Here is an 18,323-nt window from a genome sequence, read left to right as displayed (position 1 = left end):
CATGCTCGATGGTGGGCAGACCCGTGCGCTGACCACGTGTAGAATGGTGGACCCGCACACACTGTACGGGGCATGCTCGATGGTGGGCAGACCCGTGCGCTGACATGTACAATGGTGGACCCGCACGCACTGTACGGGGCATGCTCGATGGCGGGCGGACCTGTGCGCTGACCACGTGTACAATGGTGGAGTCGCGTGTAGCCCGTGATACTTTATCATTGTATAGAACGGGGCACCAATAACACACATCTTTGGTCGGGTATGCGCATGGGGTTACAATAACATTTTACTGTCGGACTTCACTCATCACGATGGCCACAAATGTCTCCCGCGGACGGCAGACATCCTCCCGCACCTCCACCTCGATGCAGCTGCTACCAGGCAGAGGCATGCTGTGCGGCAGAATCACTCGGGCTGCGTGGCGCACCACGGGTCGCCGGGGCATGGCACAGTGTTCAGTGCAAAGCGATTCATGTCACGGTGCTCAGAGTGAGAAGATTCCACAGCTTGGAACCATCTGGCCGAAAGTGAAGTGGAGCCACTTGCGGTCATGGCGGCCGGCTCGTGTGCTGGCCACGGCCCAACCAGAGCGCCCGATTCGGGTGACTACACATCGCTTCGGGTTGTCGCCCCCGTCCCCCACCACTGGATCTAAAAAAGGACGGGTCGCGGGGCAGTGGGGGGGGGAGTAGTCGTCGTTCCTGCTCATCGCTCCTGTCTGCTAGTTCCTGAGTGTCGTTCCTGCGCACCATTCCTGATCGCTCAGTCCTGCCGATTCGTCTTGCCCGTCCTGGCCTGGAATTCATCTTCAACCATTCGCCTGCTGACTCTGCCTTCTTCACCACCTAGTCACCTCTCTCCACCCATTGGCTTCTGACCACCTAAGTCCTTCCCTTCACGCCCAACGGTTGCGTCTCATTCTCTGGACTGACGCGAGCTGCACGAAGTGCTATGAAGCAAGAGACGACGCACCAGCTATCAGGGAGGTATCGCCCAGCGGAGCATCCCCCCAAGACGTATTGTTGGCGTGATCGAGCAATCGTGCAAGGTATTGAGAGACCGTTAGCCTCATCTCCTCTCATTTTTCTCTTCATCGGTGTGTGTGTGTGTGTGTGTGTGTGTGTGTGTGTGTGTGTGTGTGTGTGTGTGTGTGTGTGTGTGTGTGTGTGTGTGTGTGTGTAATGGTGCTTGTCCCAGAATAAATTAAGATTGTACAAGATATAACGTGATAACTCTGCTCTATGTCTGCATTTGTAAGATTGCTTGTATTTAGCTGCACCCCCCAAATTCCCTGCTATCCCCTGCTGTACATAATAATAAAACCCCATTCAATGTGCCAAATACTTTTCCTCACTTGATTGTAAATAAATACTTTGTATGGAAATGTTTCCAGCTCGTTTTTGTCTTTTCCACCATTGGTCCAGCATGATCCGTACCTTCGTTTAGCCGGCACGTTATTCCCCAACGATCTGTTTCCCAGCCGGTACGTGCTTGGCAGTCGCCCTTGGCTGCATCTGATCTGGTAAGGTGATTCAGTTTGAGCAAGTGCGTACTGAGGGCGTGCCCCCCGGTAATTAGATCACGTGACCTTTCAGTCAACAGTATTAGACGGAGCTCCCTAAGTCACATGGTCGAATTGTTGACGTTCACGGTCAATTAGCGACCCGCGGCGTCACAAAGTTATTCGTGTGTGACAGCCTGGAATTGCAGAGAGAGCCCTCGTGGTCTTCACCCCAGACCCTGGGTCTGCAACAATATCCATATCTATGTATATGTATATATATATATATATATATATATATATATATATATATATATATATATATATATATATATATATATATATATATATATATATATATATATATATATATATATATATATATATATATATATTATAAAGCCCTGTCTAACCACTGACTGACTGACATTAAAGATCCGTACCTTCCGGGTGACATAGAAAACTGTAATTTTGCATGCCGATGGACATCAAAGCTGTTACACCGGGGGAAAAAACAGAATTGTCAGACATCCATAAATGAAAATAAATAAATGGGAAAAAATTAATGATAAGTGTAGGTGAGCAACCCAAGACAATGGGGAAGCACGGTAATTTTGCGTGCTGACGGACATCGAAGCTGATATACCAGGAAAAATTACAGAACCATCAGAAAGTATCCAGATATGAAAATATAAATAAACATTTTTTTTTTCTTTTTTAGAAAGAAAAATCAAATGCAGGTGAGTGACCTGAGACAATCGCGAAGCACGGTTCGTATGCTTACACAATGTGTAAGCACACCCTGCTAGTACACACACACACACACACACACACACACCAATCTTTGATTGGCATCCATTAAAAAACAAAAAAACAGTGAACACCATGCACACATCTCTTACCACGATTTCAGCTCGCTGGTTTGTCTGCCTTCCTTCCAGGCGCTCGCTGAGATTCCTGCAGTGGTGCAAAAGGTAAAAGCAATCATGACCAGTCTAAAGATCGATCGCATGTCTTTATTAAAGCACATAATGGTGTTTTAAGTGTGGTGAATAGGTATTATTAATGTCTTGCCCGATCTGCCTTCCTTTTTAACCACTCCGATCTGTCCCAAACAGCTCCAATTCCCGCCCTCGATTCACCCCTGCCCCCCACGCTCGTAAATCTTTCAACTTGTTATCCTCTTAACGACTACTACTTCTTTAAATGGGCCAAATTATTCCCACCTTCTCTGGTCGGCTGACGGCAGCGATGGTTTTGGCCCAAGTCTTTCACGAATCTGCTGGCAGGGCCTGACATTCGACTGAAGGCCATTTGGACAGAAATTTGTAATTTGTTCAGGATGTGGATATAATTCGCCTACTCTTTGTGAAAGACATCCACCAACTTTAACGCAAGCTATAACGTTCACCAGCTGACGCCAGCAGAAGGGACACCCGACTTGACGCCCGCCTGAGGGTCGGCGCACACATCGATGTCTCGCCCTACATGCAGAACACCAATCCGACAGTTAAAGTAAGGGTCGGGAAGTGCACTCAGGGCAGACAGTTCAGTGATAAGTGCATTACATCGACGCCATCCCATCGGACCACTTATTAACTGTTACTCCGATATTAATCCAACTCATATAACGCAGGATCTCAAATCAATATTCTATTTGTGTTGTCACCCAAACCGCATCAAACCTCAAATATCGTGATGATATTCATATCTCATCAACACCGTTTGGTTGGGATGAAACATTCAGCAAATATCTAAAACAACGATCCATGTTCAAAGAAAACATGACCACCACACTTCCACATTTAACTCTTCGATTGACTGCAACTCACTGGGAAATATTTGGTGTTTATTTTGAGGTATGGCAGGTTTGCAGAAATACATATCGAACCACATTTCAGTCGAGCGCAATTGTGGTGACTGTATTCACAACAAAACTACATTTTATTGATTAATAACATTGCACAGATTCATCTCATTAAAATAAATAAATACTTCATTCACAATTCAACTCCAAAACAAGCTTGAACAACAACTCACACGGTGTTTGTAAATGAGTGGAGTCAAACATTATTTTTAATTTAAATTTGCACCATTTCTTGTGGGGATGGTAGGATGTCTCGACTCGACAGGTGAAGAATCACTTAAAAAAAATTTTTAATTCTCGTGTCTGGGTCTGAATCTTCACCAAAATCGAAATGCTTTGGCCTTGTCTACCAAAATGGATTAGATGCCAAATGAACCAAATGGACACCCAACCTGTCCACCAAAATTTCATGATAATCCTTCCATAACTTTTTGAGATATCCTACTCACAAACAGACAAACAGGGGTGAAAAACTGAACTCCGTCCACCTTCAGTGGCAGAGGTAAAGACGTCGATGGTTCGTGTGCACTGCGAACACACCATAAGAACTGAACAGACTTCGAATTGTGTTTTCCAAGCAAACGAGTTTTAAAGAACGAGTAGATTCTAGGACTTACAAGGGGTGCTCTGGGCCCCAAAAAACCCCCACTCCACCACGGGCTGCGTCCTTCCCATTGTGCGAACAGCACCCGTCGGTGTACACCACAGGCACACCTCCTGCATTCACAAACACACGGCACACAACAACAAAGCCATCGATATAATCAAATGAAAACTGTTGATAATGCCTGTTATGGCATGTTGATGGAATGTACAGGTCATTGTCCAGATTATCTGTTAATAAGTAGAGTTCATGATGTCGTACATCCACAGATCAAATAAAAAGTTAATGACAAGGAAGAAAGTTTTGTTACTGCCGTACAAACCCCGATCTTCCAATGTAGAATTAGGCCAGTGAGTGCAGATTCATAAATAAAGAATGAACAACTAAATAAAATTATTTATTTTTGATTCCTGTATATATTTTGTACTCTCAGACACAAAGGAGTACACAAGGACAAACACGACTTAAAATTAGAACGGCACCCGAGAGAGCATGCACACCTCATGCCAGGCTGAACGTTTTGTATCCCACTGATAGGCTGGATCTGGATCCGGACCTGACCCAAAATCTAATTGGCTTGAACTTGTCACCTACCCAACTTATTGACCAAGTTTGGTTCAAATCCATCCATTACATAATGTTTTCATCTAACATCCTATATAGTTTTTGGTCCTATCTCTCAATGGTGAAGAAATCACTTAAAAAATTATCGTATCCGGATCCGGATCTTCAACAAAATCCAATCACGTCTTCGTCATATACCTAACCTGCCCACCAAATTTAATCTGAATCCATCCATAACTTTTTGAGATATCCTGCTCACAGACAGACTGGCAAACAAACAAGAAGACTACATCGTGCAGAGCACGATACTTACAAAATCCATAAAACAAATTTGACCTCAAAAATAATTGGTTGGTTGAATTCAATGACAAAATATGCAACTCTTCTTCAAATTTCAAGTGAATCAGATAAAAAATGACAATTTTAGAAATTCGGCCTATGTTGACCTTTTGGTCCATGTTGACCTCAAAAATAATTAGTTGGTTGAATTCTGTGGCCTGAAATATAAATCCTCTTCAAATTTCAAGTCAATCGGACAAAAATTGAGGATTTTAGAAATACCACCTTAGTTGATGACCTTTGGCCTATGTTGACCTTTTGAGCTCAAAAACAAAAGACTTCTTCCTTATGACAAACTCGACCATGTGGTGAAGTTTCGTGAAGATCGCTTTAAAATTGTGACCTGTAGGCGACAGACAGACAGACAGACAGACAGACAGAATAACAAAATCGACAAACCAATGTACTGTACTTGAAAAATCTTCGATTTTATAAGTAACAAGGGTGGAAACATAACTTCCATCCACCTTAGGTGCTTGAGGTAATTATACACAAAAAGAAAGAACAAGCATCTTTGAAAATGTCACACGATTCCACAAAATCGAGTTAAAATGCCACAAAGATCACAGGAACACGGATAGGTGCACCAGTGACCAGTGACCAGTGACCAGTGACCAGCATGAGACCATTTTGGTTGGCTTGAAACGACTCTGTCGATATCGATTTTTTTTGATATCGAAAAACCGGCGGGGTCATACCGGCGGCGGGGTCATACCGGTATAATCGATGTTGTCGAGTCCACGCCGGTTAAGACCGACCCGGACGGATAGCCAAACAGTTCTCCCTTGGAGGCGAACACGTGATCCTTGGAGGTGATAGCGCGCGAGACGGGGGCGGCAAAGCGCGTACCAGACACGTTCACCAGGACGGAGGACAAGGGCTTACACTCAAATCCACAACAAATACACAGATGCAAGCAATCTTAATAAATAGGGGTTTAATTAACATGTATTAAGTATTCCTTAGAGGAATAAATGAAAGTGTAAAATGAAAATAAATCAAAGCATGAGGTAATGATACGTGATGTAATTTACAGCCTAAAATTGAGGCGCCTCAACACACAGTTACAACAACGGAGAAGGGGAAAAGATAAAACAAAAGAAAAATCCCTCCTTTATTCTGGCACTTCGCTTCGTCCAGATGATCCTTTTTGGACCTGGAGTTGTCGAAACCGCGTCGTGACGACGCGGGGAAACCACACCCGAAAATAGCGCCAAGCCGCTCTGTGAGCGGGAAACGAACGTGAAGTATTCGGTGTGGCAGTATTAAATGACGGGGTTCAGAAACCGTCGTACAGCTTCTTTTCACGTTTGAATATGCTGACTGTTTGTCTCTTGCACCAGATCCGTTCACCATGATCACCTTACCTTTCTCCTCGACCAAATGACGAGACGATTTCTGAGGCACGCTCTTCTTCCCTCCTCAGAAACGTACACGCTTTATGACTCGACCGAACGGCAATGGCTGGTGTCTTGCTCCAACACATGGAAAAACTCACACAGCATGAACATGAGAACCGTGCAGCCTTCTTCACCTTATCGAGGGGAACTCGGCGAACTGGATCCTTTTGCTTCCAATCAAGTACATCCCACAACTCTCCTCTCTCCCGAACCTTCTCACATCACGCCCATCCATCATCCATCCCAGGGGCGTGGTTTGCTAGTTGTCATTCCCGGAGGCGGGGTTTCCGCCCGCTTGGAACGTTCAGCTCGGTTGTTGTTGTTTTAAGGACGCAATTCCTTTTTTTTTTTTTTAATCGCCGGTCTTGTAAATGCAAAAACATAAGAAAAGGTCACAGGAGGCAATCACATACTGGGAGAAATTATCCTTAAACCAAACGTAATTAACACAGCCCAGCCCCCCCCCCCCCCCCGTGCGGTGACAAGTCACAATCTTAAGTTGACAGGTTCCCTACTTAAATTACATCAAGATGTCTCCCGCTTGTCCACGGACCATGCTACCCTATACAATCCTACCTTTGCTATGAAATTTCTCAATATACCCCACAAACATAACAATATTCTTCATTAAAAAATGTTTTCATGAAATAATTTCTTTTTATGCAGTTCCATAAAATACCCAATGGTCCAATGGTCCAATATGTATTCATATATGACGTACACATCATTGACACAGTAATTTCTCAAAGCATTCCCACATGGGGCTTGCCCCCCCCCCCCCAATGATGATAACGGTTATTTTACTTTCAACTTCAACTTGTATTCAAAATTATTTTATTTTAAAGCGAGATCAGTGTTGGTAATCGACACAGGTCAGAATCAATTGCCATCTCCGTACTGGTATGACTATCGCAGAACGCCATACCGGTATCGCTTCCATCCCGGTATCACAGATCACCGACTCGGTACAGGGTTTCGAAAGCACACCCGATGCATATATATAATAACCAATTGGCAATTTCTTTAAAACCAGCCACGAGGGCAAAGAGAAACGCGATTGCTTGTGAGGGTGCTCGGATGCTGAGGGTTAAAAGCTAAAACATCCTGTACTTCCTCCCTGGTACGTCTTGATGTCATACGTTTCACTGTTCCTGTTCCATGTTTAGCCCAGACGCCGAGTGCATCAAAGCTTTTTAAATCATGTTCGGTATTTAAACATTGAAAACACCTTTCTTCGATTTGTTGGTGATATACCGGTTTTTTGTTTTCCATATACCGGTATGTCCAGAATTCCAATACCGGTATATCGATATGAAAAATTATATCGATATAACCGGTATTTCGATATATCGCCGGACCCTACTTTAAACCAAAGGTTTTAGTTTCATATGGTACTCACTCTAGTCCAGGCTGCTGTCTGACATAACTCGGAGGATGCAAAGAGACCGCACTTACCTTTGAGCTGCCGAGTCCGGGTTCGATTCCCGACCCAACTATAAACTGTCCGACTGGTGCTTCTCAGGCTGGGTGAGGGATGAGTGTACCGCCCCTCGCATGGAAGTGAAGCAGAGCGTCTAGTGACTCTAGTCTGTCAGTATTAGTTGGTGGACGTTAGAGATCCCAGTATTAGTTGGTGGTCTTTCTCGAAGAGTAGGCAAGCTATCGCCGGCACCCTGAATAAATTACAAATTCCAACCCAAATCGCCTTCAATCAAACGTCACACCGAGGAAGCCAGTTTGTGAAAGGCTTGGATCAAAAACGTTCTCCGGTTGACTCCACAAGAAGGTGGGAGTAATTGGGGGAATTCAAGTAGTATTAGTAGTAGTAGTGGTAGTGGTAGTGGTAGTAGCAGTAGCAGTAGTACTTTGTTCCAGGCCTAATAAATCAGCAAAAGTGAAAAAGACCAAAAGTTTGTTCTCCTTGTGAAAGACACTAGTACAGTCAATGATATTTTTGTTGCATCATTGATGGAACAGCTTGGTCGCCTTTCATTCTATCAGAATACTTAGGAGGATTTATTTATTTATTTTGCTAATTAACACGTGAGGAAATATGGATGTTGTACCTATCATTAACAATGTACTGCTTGCTGTGTATCAATTATAATCCAATCAATCAAGGTAGTACTGAGAGCTGATATGCCACTAGACAGGGCCAAAGGCATATGTATAAAATGGATTGTTAACATCGAGGGAAAGAACTCACCAACACGGAAAAATGAAAACCCTGACAGGTTGTCATCCGTGCAAGAGGCGGTCTCTTCACCGAGACCTGAACCTCGCTCGCTCTCCAAAGTCGTCTCAATGTCTGCTTCATCTTCATTTCGATGAGGAGGCCACGAGTTATCTACAAAACCACGTGAACGATTAGTAAGTGAATACGCGGTCAAAGAGGTTGGGAGCCAACCACTCCGTCCACGAATAAATAACTTCAATAAAAAGTGGAAAACGTTACAATTACATTGCCCATGCATTTGTGCATCTCCAATTAGTTTCCTCCATTTTTGTAAAATAAAAGACATGCTAGATACAAAAACATCATTTAACTAGAACGGCCCTCGGTAGGAGCGCATACCTCCGCCAGGTTGAACAGTTCACATTTTGTATCCCACTGACAGGCCACTTCTGGATCTGGATCTGAACCAAATTCTAAACCAACTTGTTCTTGTCACCTACCCAACTCAGCCACCTGGTTTTGTCTGAACTCATCCACAACTTTTTGAGATTCATGCTATATATCGTTTTTGGCCCGATCTCTCAATGGTGAAAGATCAATAAAAAATATTATAGTCTCCGGATATGGATCTTCACCAAAATCGAATCAAGTTGTCCTCGTCACACATACAACCTGTCCAGAAAGTTTCACCAAATCCATCTATAACTTTTTGAAATATCCTGCTCACAAAGAGACGGACAAACAGGGGCGAACACAACATCTATCCACCTTCGGTGGAGGAAGTGATTAATTAATTATATTCATCTCATTATTGATCGTCATCCAGTTAATAATAAAGATGAGAATTTTATTTTCCCTATGACATTATTCTAAGGCTATCGGAGGAGCCTGGACATCTACTGCATGTCAGACGACATCTTGTGTCTGTCCAATCACGTTTATCCTTCCACTGTGTGGAGGTTGCAGCTCAATGCTGTCTCACAAAGTCTCCCATTTCCAATGATGATCTTGTTTATTCCCGCTAAACCTCACCCTTGTTTGCAGCTCGTGTTTGCATGTCCGTCAAATCCGCTTGTTCCTTTTGCCCTTCCACCTCAATTGAAACCCCCTCATTCTCTGTTACTTTTGCCCCAACCTGAGCCTCGACTTTGGTTTTGCCGGGCGCTTTGGTTTGCTACCCAAAAGGTACACTGCATCAGTTATACATAACTGTCCCTTAAATTACCAAATATTAATAGCATTGTTATTTAACTACTTGTATGATGTCACCATCAAAGTTTCTCCAGGCTGTAGGATCCAGATGTAAGGAGGTGTAAACTCAGACTTACTAGAATCTTTGAGTGCTCTCGTCTCATCTGTCATGGACGTGCTTTCAATGAAGGTGTCTGCATCGCTCTTCGAGGAAAACTTCTTGTAGACAGCTCCGGGAAAGCCCTCTACTTGTCGTCTGCATTCCTCCCTGGTGAACACACACCACAGCTTTCTCAAAAACTGGAATCAAACTACAATGCTGACTTAAGCCAAAATTGACAGACACTGCTGACCTCAATCATGCGCCACCACAAGAGAATGCTCACAACACAGGATCAGCACACCACGGGAATTCAAGCACAAGAAGCACTGTAATTGATGAGGACGTAGACCAACCCATGACACGCGGTCATTCCAACTGGAATTTAGCACGACGTCACTCTGACGCTGCACTTACCGCCTCTGAGGAAGGACACTTGTCTGTTCTTGAAACGTCAGGCAACAATAAATAATTTTTATTCTTCACTGCTCAATGTCCTGTTTTTCCTGCAAATACTGTATGAACCCTGAGCTGCAGATCTTTCACCATACATATACAGTACTGTGAAAAATTCTGAGGCCACCTTTAAAATAAACAATGTTATTGTCACATTGGCATTGTTCAATAAATAAAAAGTGCAATTATGCTCATATTTTATTAAAGACACAAAAATGAATTGTATTTTACAATATTTATTTATTATTCTGGCGCTCTGCCCGAAGTCAGGTTCAGCACGTTTATTGGCCGAGGAAGTTTATTGGCAAGGGTTTTTCTGGGTGGTTTGCCATCGCTTTCCCATTTTATAATATTAATGAATGAAATATCAATATTTGGTGTGATGGGATAGCCTCTTCATGCAAAACAGCAGAAACTGTTTTTAGATCCTCGTGGAGGATCTCCAAGTCTTACTCACGTTGTTGTTCTTAATGTTCTTCTTGTGGACTTTTTGTTTCACAGCCGACAGTTTTCATCGAAACTTCCTGAAACTTGGCATATATATATATATATATATATATATATATATATATATGTAAAAATTCCCTGCGCAGACAGTAACCATCTCCGATTTTGAAAATTCCTCCCAGAAAAAAGTTATGATGTCAAAATATCTCCGCTAATGGAAATCGCCGAAAAAATTATCTCCGAAACTCGGCAAGCTTTTTGAATTCTGTTTGCGGGAATCGAACAGGGCATTGGCAGAGATGAATTACCGCACATATGATACATCACTATGACGTCATATCAATTTTTATGACGTCATTCCTATTTTTGACGTTTTTTGTTTCACAACCCAGAGTTTTCATCGGATCTTCGTGACACTTGCCATGTATATGCAGAAAGCCCACGCGCAGGCAGTAACCATCTCAGATTTTGGAAATTCTTCATAGAAAAAAAGTTGACATCATAATATCGCAGCTAATGGAAATCGCCAGGGAATACCATTATCTCCGAAACTAGACAAGCTGTTTGAATTTTGTTTGCGGGAATCAAGCCGGACATTAGCACAGATAATTTATCGCAAACCTGATACATCACAATGACGTCATATTCTTTTTTTATGACGTCATCGTTAAGAGGACGAGGATCTTTTTTTTTTTTTTTCTTTTTGTATCCAAGGTGAAGGCTCATGGAAGAGCTAGAACACAGAATGGATCAGTATCTAATACAACAAAAGGAACAGCAGAAAGAGAGGAAAACACCAACAGCATGGCCGAGGGACAAAATAGACAGGGACGGACAAACAAGAGATGCGGTAACAATGAGGGGAAGGGGAGGCCGCAGGGGGTGGACAAGATGGAAACAGAAGCAAACTCTCAGAAACAAATAACTGGAAATTTCTGGCAGCTAAGGGGACGGGTGGTGGTTTAACGGGGGTTGAAAGGATCATGGTTTTGAATGGGGGATGATCGGAGATGGTGATGAACAGCTCTCTTGAAGACCTGGAGAGAAGAATGAAATTGCAGAAAATGTGAAAGTTGGTTCTACAGGTGAGGAAAAAAAAAAGAGGACCGAATGAGTGGAGGTGACCAGTGAGCCTGGATTTTGTGAGTTTAATAAGAGGAGTTGTACTGGCAGACTGTGTGTACCCTGCAGAAACCTGGGAAGAACAGAGCAAAGACAGGGCAGAGGGTGCAAGGCCAAAAAGAAGGTGGGGGACTACAGAGAGGCCATCAATCTGTCTGTGATGTGAAAGTAAAAGTCCGAGACACTCAGCTTTGTCGTGGGAGATGTCTATGATTCTAAGAGCCTTGCTTTCCATGGCATGAAGAAGGGAAAGGTGTGAGGCAGGGGTGCCAGCCCAAAGGGAAGAGCAGTTCTCCATCAAGCTGTGAATGAAGGCCTTGTAGGGTGTTAAAAGATCAGACTGGCCAAGGAAAGACCTTGCACAACGAAGGATGCCCAGTCGGTGGTTGGCTTTTGAGGCCATCTTGGAAATATATTCTGCCCAAGAAAGATCGTGGCTGATGGTGAGGTCCAAAGGTATGAGTGGCTTAACCTGTACAGGTGGTTTGCTTAGGAAGTTAAGGGGAGAGTTTGCAAGATGGTCCATTTGGAGAGACTTGGTGAGTGTGTGGGATTTGGCGGGGTTGAAAGACATATTCCAAGTGTTGGACCAGTTCCTCATTCTATAAAGGTCTGCAGAGAGGGAAGAGGTTGCTGGTTTCCTCTCTCAAGGATGAGAAATGATACGGCAGAGGGTAGAATCCTCAGCAAAGAGATTGGCAGGATTTTCCATGGAAATAGAAAGATTATTGATGCAGATGAGGACCAAGACTGGGCCCAAGAGACTGCCTTGGGGCACCTCAGCGTTGACAGGGAGAGGAGATGAGAGGATCCCGTTAAGAGCTACCTGCTAACGACGCGAGTGGAGGAAGTCAATGAGCCATGAGAGGAGGGGGCCTTGGGTGTCGTAAGCAGAGAGTTTGGAGATCAAGATGGGGTGCCAGACTGTATCAGATGCTCGAGATATGCCCAGAGGGATGGCCCTATCATGACTGGGATTGAAGGCTTCCATACATTGTTGGGAGAGTTGAAGCAGCATGTCCAGGGTAGAATGACCACATCTGAAACCAAGCTGATGATCTGAGATCAGGCCGCTGAAAAAAGAGGAAGGATTTGATGTCAACTGCAATGATAGATTCTTCTTATTCTTATTCCTCAAATAACGAGAGTGTGCGGTTGGGTACAGAAGATTTGGAAGAAAACATGGAATTGAGGCATTCAGAGAGTCAGCTGTGGTGCCATTTGAAGTGAGAGAAGGGACTGAAAGGAAACAGACACCAGATGCAGACTGAACAAGGCACCACCAGGTTTTAGAGGAGGGAGACAGGTTTAAGAGTTCCGTTTTGAGGTTGACCAGATGTTGTTTTCTGGCTTTCCTGAGAGTGGACATCAACTTGTTCCAGGCTTTGTGAAATGATCACAGGTTGCCTTCAGTCAGATTTCCCTTCCAGGAAGAGAAGAAGGTGAGTTGCTTGATGGCAACTGCCTTACTATAGGATTCTGTGTACCAGGGGTGAGAGGATAGGTAGGATAATTGCAGACAAGATGGTATAAATCTGTACATAAGGGAAAGCTTGTGTGGAAGGATCCCTGACATTATTAATATCAGGAGAGGTGGACATGAAGGACCAGTCTTGACATGAGAGGGTGAGATGCAGTCCCTGCCAGTCAGCTCGAGTGAACTACTAGACTCTTCAGTACTGAGGCAACTTTCTGGCAACAGCCAGAGAGATGTTGACTCTCGCAAGCACATGATCAGACGAACCGATTGGAGCACAAGAGCAGGAGAGATTGGAAGGAAAATTCGTCATTACCAAGTCCAGAAGGGAGGACGTGCCATCTAATGGGAAGAAATCTGGTTCGGAAAACTGCCTCTGCAGCCCTATGCACCTTACGGTGTGAAAGGAACGGTATCATTATTATTAAGTACTGTACTTGAACACTGCACGGGGTATCATGTTCTATGAACGCTCTAGTTACTTCTGCCACCGAAGGTGAAGGAGGTAATGTTTTCACCCCTTTCTGTCTGTTCGTCTCCAGTATATGTCAAAAAGTTGAGGATGGATTCCTACGAAACTTGGTGGACATGTTGGGTGTATCGCAAGGCCGAATTGATTCGATTTTGGTGAAAATCCGAATCAGGATCTGGATCCGAGAATTATATGATTCTTAAAGCGATTCTTAACCATTGAGAGATAAGGGCCACAAATGATATAACACTGTATAGCATGATATTTTAAAAAATGTATTGGGCCCGATATGTTCTCGTGGATCAGGTATTACATGGCGGAGGTGTGCGCTCTACCGAGTGCCCTTGTAGTTTTCTTATTGAGATTGTGTAATTGGAATCCTTCGATGGCAAGAATAAAACAAACACCCTGCTGTTTCTTATACAAGCTTTTTCAAGTGTAATTTTTTTTTGAATGCCACTGATGGGTACATTCCATATCTGTATTCTACACTGTAAGAGAGGTGGCTGTCTGTATATGGGTCGACATTTTCCTCCAGAGATGACCAAACGGATCTGTCCAACTTTGAGGTTCATCAGTGAGGGCTGGGGAGTGTTTTAGGGGAAAAAATAAATTGAAAAAACATAAATAAATAAGTTGCATTTTTTTTTCTTAATGCTCCATAGTACCTTAATCTTTGTAGCTTTGTGAAAGGTCATTTCATATGCTGGTTGCATCATTGCTGGGAGCACAGCCGTGCCGCTGATGCAATACCCCCCCTCCCAACCCCCCCCCGGTTTCCAGTAAGCTGGTACTCATTTTGCTGACCTCAGAAGGATGACAGGCTGAGTCAACCCACCTGGTGTTATTTAACGGAACAGCATGAGCTCGAACTCAAGACCTGAAGATCTTAAAGCAGTCACCTTTTTTTGTATACCTTGTCGAGGCTCATGTGAGAGCTAACACACAACGCACAGCAAGGGGGGCATGAGACAAAAGGGGAGTGAGAAGGAAAAAACAGTGGGGAACAGAAACATTAGATCTGTAGAAGGGAGAGGGATGGGGCAGGGAACATGGGGAACACAAGATGGACATTACAGGGACTTTCAGGAAGGAAAGCAGGGAATATGAAGGAGGTGGGCTTGGGTGGATTATCGGGGGTAGAAACGATCGTGGTTTTGGATGGGGGATGATAAGAGGTGGTGGTGAACAGCTGTTTTGAAGGCCTGGAGGGAAGAATGGGATTGAATAGAGTGAGGGAGTTTATTCCAAAGGCGGGAAAAAAGAGGAATGAAAGAGTGAAGGTGAACAGTGATTCGTGATTTTGGTGGTTTTACCAGAAGGGGGTTGTTGGCGGACCTTGAGCGTCCTGTGGAAATGTGGTGGGGACAAATCGCAGAGAGAGCGGGGGGGAGGGTGGAGAGGAGAGGGTAGAAGACAGAAAGACCACCAACCAACCTGCGGTGAGAGAGTGAGAGGCTCAAAGACTCAGCCTCAATGCAGGAGATGCCAATGATCCGAAATGCCTTGGTTTCTACAGCATGAAGCCAAGAAAGGTGGGAGGCAGGAGCACCAGCCCAGAGGGGAGAGCAGTACTCCATCAGGCTGCGGACAAAAGCTTTGTAAGTGGTCAGGAGCTCAGGTGGGCTGAGGAAGGACTTTGCACGACGGAGGATTCCCAGTCGGCGACTGGCTTTGGAGGCGAGGTTTGAAATGTGGCTTTCCCAGGAAAGGTCATGGCAGATAGTGAGACCGAGAAGCTTTAAAGAAAGGACTTCTTTGGAAAGGAAAGGACTTTAACCGTTAAGCCAACAACAGCTCGATGTCCTTTGTCTCTGTAAATCCCCCTGCACCAAATAAAACGAACACAATTCTTTTCCAAACTTTTATATACTTATCTTTGAGTGGCAAGAAAAAAAAAAGAAAGAAAGAAAGAAAAAAAACTCATTTTGTTCTCCTCAAGAGGGTTTTCAAAGCGATCCCATAATTCCGTGCGCGCCGCCATGTTGTTCTGTATTCACTTCCATGGCAACGAGAGCATCAATTCGTGGCTCCACAATAGATAACGTTTATCTCGTTATTCTGACATTCTGCATTGCAAGGTTACGCTAATTATTTGGCCTCGTTTGCCTTTTCTCGCTTGTTCAGCTTGCCAACCAACATGGCTGCCGCGAATTGCATCACGAGACGAGAGTTGAAGGACGAGACGTCCCGGCGATCCCGATCGCGAGCCGCGCCGGACGAGTAGCGACTCGAGAGGCACGCCGCGCCTCTTGTACACAAATGTACGTATTATCTATTGCTGCACATTTTCGATTCGTCCAAATGTAAGAATGAATCGACGTTCGTAACGCGGTGAACTCACCAGGACGTGTACACACCGGGTCTCCTTCCGATGCGCACGGAGTACAGGCCGCACGGCGATCCGCACTCGTTCTCTGGTCTCACAACGACCGCAGCGTCCGGCGCCGCTCCGCTCCCGGTTCCAGTCACGCTCCTTGTGCAGATTCTCGTCCGAGGTCCGGCGACAGCGCGTGATAACAGCGAACCCGTCCGCGAAACCAAGACCCACATCCCCCCCACACACACACACACACACACACACCACGTGGACCGGGTGACGCCAAATGGGCGGGCCGGGCAGTGCGACCGGGAGAGGGTTAAACTTTGTCGTTGTCGGGGAATTGGAATGGAGCTTGGTGTATAAATAATCCTGCCAGGGGGGCATGATTTTCATCAGGGATCCAAAGATGAGAAGACCCGGAGAGCGAGTGCACGTTGGGTTCACCATTCATTCATGGAGAGACTCATGGTGATTGGTGGGGGTGAAGTGCCCCGATTATCCATCAGGGATCCAAAGATGAGAAGACCCGGAGACCGGGTGCCCGTCAGGTTCACCATTCATTCATGGAGAGGCTCATGGTGATTGGTGTGGGTGAAGTGCGCCGATTATCCATCAGGGATCCAAAGATGAGAAGACCCGGAGACCGGGTGCCCGTCAGGTTCACCATTCATTCATGGAGAGACTCATGGTGATTGGTGGGGGTGAAGTGCCCCGATTATCCATCAGGGATCCAAAGATGAGAAGACCCGGAGACCGGGTGCCCGTCAGGTTCACCATTCATTCATGGAGAGACTCATGGTGATTGGTGGGGGTGAAGTGCCCCGATTATCCATCAGGGATCCAAAGATGAGAAGACCCGGAGACCGGGTGCCCGTCAGGTTCACCATTCATTCATGGAGAGGCTCATGGTGATTGGTGTGGGTGAAGTGCGCCGATTATCCATCAGGGATCCAAAGATGAGAAGACCCGGAGACCGGGTGCCCGTCAGGTTCACCATTCATTCATGGAGAGACTCATGGTGATTGGTGGGGGTGAAGTGCCCCGATTATCCATCAGGGATCCAAAGATGAGAAGACCCGGAGACCGGGTGCCCGTCAGGTTCACCATTCATTCATGGAGAGACTCATGGTGATTGGTGGGAGTGAAGTGCCCCGATTATCCATCAGGGATCCAAAGATGAGAAGACCCGGAGACCGGGTGCCCGTCAGGTTCACCATTCATTCATGGAGAGACTCATGGTGATTGGTGGGGGTGAAGTGCCCCGATTATCCATCAGGGATCCAAAGATGAGAAGACCCGGAGACCGGGTGCCCGTCAGGTTCACCATTCATTCATGGAGAGACTCATGGTGATTGGTGGGGGTGAAGTGCCCCGATTATCCATCAGGGATCCAAAGATGAGAAGACCCGGAGACCGGGTGCCCGTCAGGTTCACCATTCATTCATGGAGAGACTCATGGTGATTGGTGGGGGTGAAGTGCCCCGATTATCCATCAGGGATCCAAAGATGAGAAGACCCGGAGACCGGGTGCCCGTCAGGTTCACCATTCATTCATGGAGAGGCTCATGGTGATTGGTGTGGGTGAAGTGCCCCGATTATCCATCAGGGATCCAAAGATGAGAAGACCCAGAGACCGGGTGCCCGTCAGGTTCACCATTCATTCATGGAGAGGCTCATGGTGATTGGTGTGGGTGAAGTGCGCTGATTATCCATCAGGGATCCAAAGATGAGAAGACCCGGAGACCGGGTGCCCGTCAGGTTCACCATTCATTCATGGAGAGACTCATGGTGATTGGTGTGGGTGAAGTGCCCCAATGATCCATCAGGGATGCCGAGCCATACGTCTGTTGCACACACCGTGGCTGAGAGTATTTTCCATGAACCCAATGAATAGTTTATATTAAAGAGTCCCAATGAAACCGACAGTCGTGAAGTGAGAGAGAGACGGGTCTCTGATTGATTTCCGAATCAATTAACTCAACATCACCAATTGTTTCTGGTGGGGAGCTCTCTCATTCCTGGACATGCCAAGGGACGAGTCAATCAATGGTTTCAGAACCCAACATTCTTTAGGATGGCAGGTGTGTTGTATCAGGTCTCCCCATACCTGTTTGAAACATTGAGTCCAAACTGACACTGGTTTGCTTTTCCTCGACTTGTCTTCAATTGTAGAGGTGAACATACACCTTAAAAAATCCACAAGGAACACACGAGGTCATTTGGGCCGTCATGCCTGTGCTCCATCCACACCATCATCAATTTCATCTCAACGTTTATTCATCTT

The 18,323-nt window shown here is 45.3% G+C and overlaps 1 protein-coding gene across 2 annotated transcripts in view; it reads right to left on the bottom strand.

Annotated features, from left to right (window-relative positions):
- Positions 1-16,330, bottom strand: part of LOC147013309 (ribonuclease H1-like) — a 29,944-nt gene extending 13,614 nt beyond the window's left edge. For both annotated transcript variants that reach the window (XM_085855029.1, XM_085855031.1), the window contains exons 1-5: positions 16,061-16,330; positions 9,780-9,910; positions 8,482-8,622; positions 3,986-4,085; positions 2,404-2,458 (exon numbers count right to left, since the gene is read on the bottom strand). In XM_085855029.1, coding sequence (XP_085711155.1) covers positions 2,404-2,458; positions 3,986-4,085; positions 8,482-8,622; positions 9,780-9,910; positions 16,061-16,269 — 636 coding nt within the window. In that variant the 5' untranslated portion in view covers positions 16,270-16,330. The remainder of the gene's footprint in view (positions 1-2,403; positions 2,459-3,985; positions 4,086-8,481; positions 8,623-9,779; positions 9,911-16,060) is intronic.
- Between the last annotated feature and the right edge of the window lie 1,993 nt (positions 16,331-18,323).

The sequence above is a fragment of the Eptatretus burgeri genome, chromosome 14, assembly GCF_056783735.1.
Source record: "Eptatretus burgeri isolate ZD-2024b chromosome 14, Ebu_testis_v1, whole genome shotgun sequence".
NCBI classification, from domain to species: Eukaryota; Metazoa; Chordata; class Myxini; order Myxiniformes; family Myxinidae; genus Eptatretus; species Eptatretus burgeri.
This window is presented reverse-complemented; position numbering and strand designations above follow the sequence as displayed.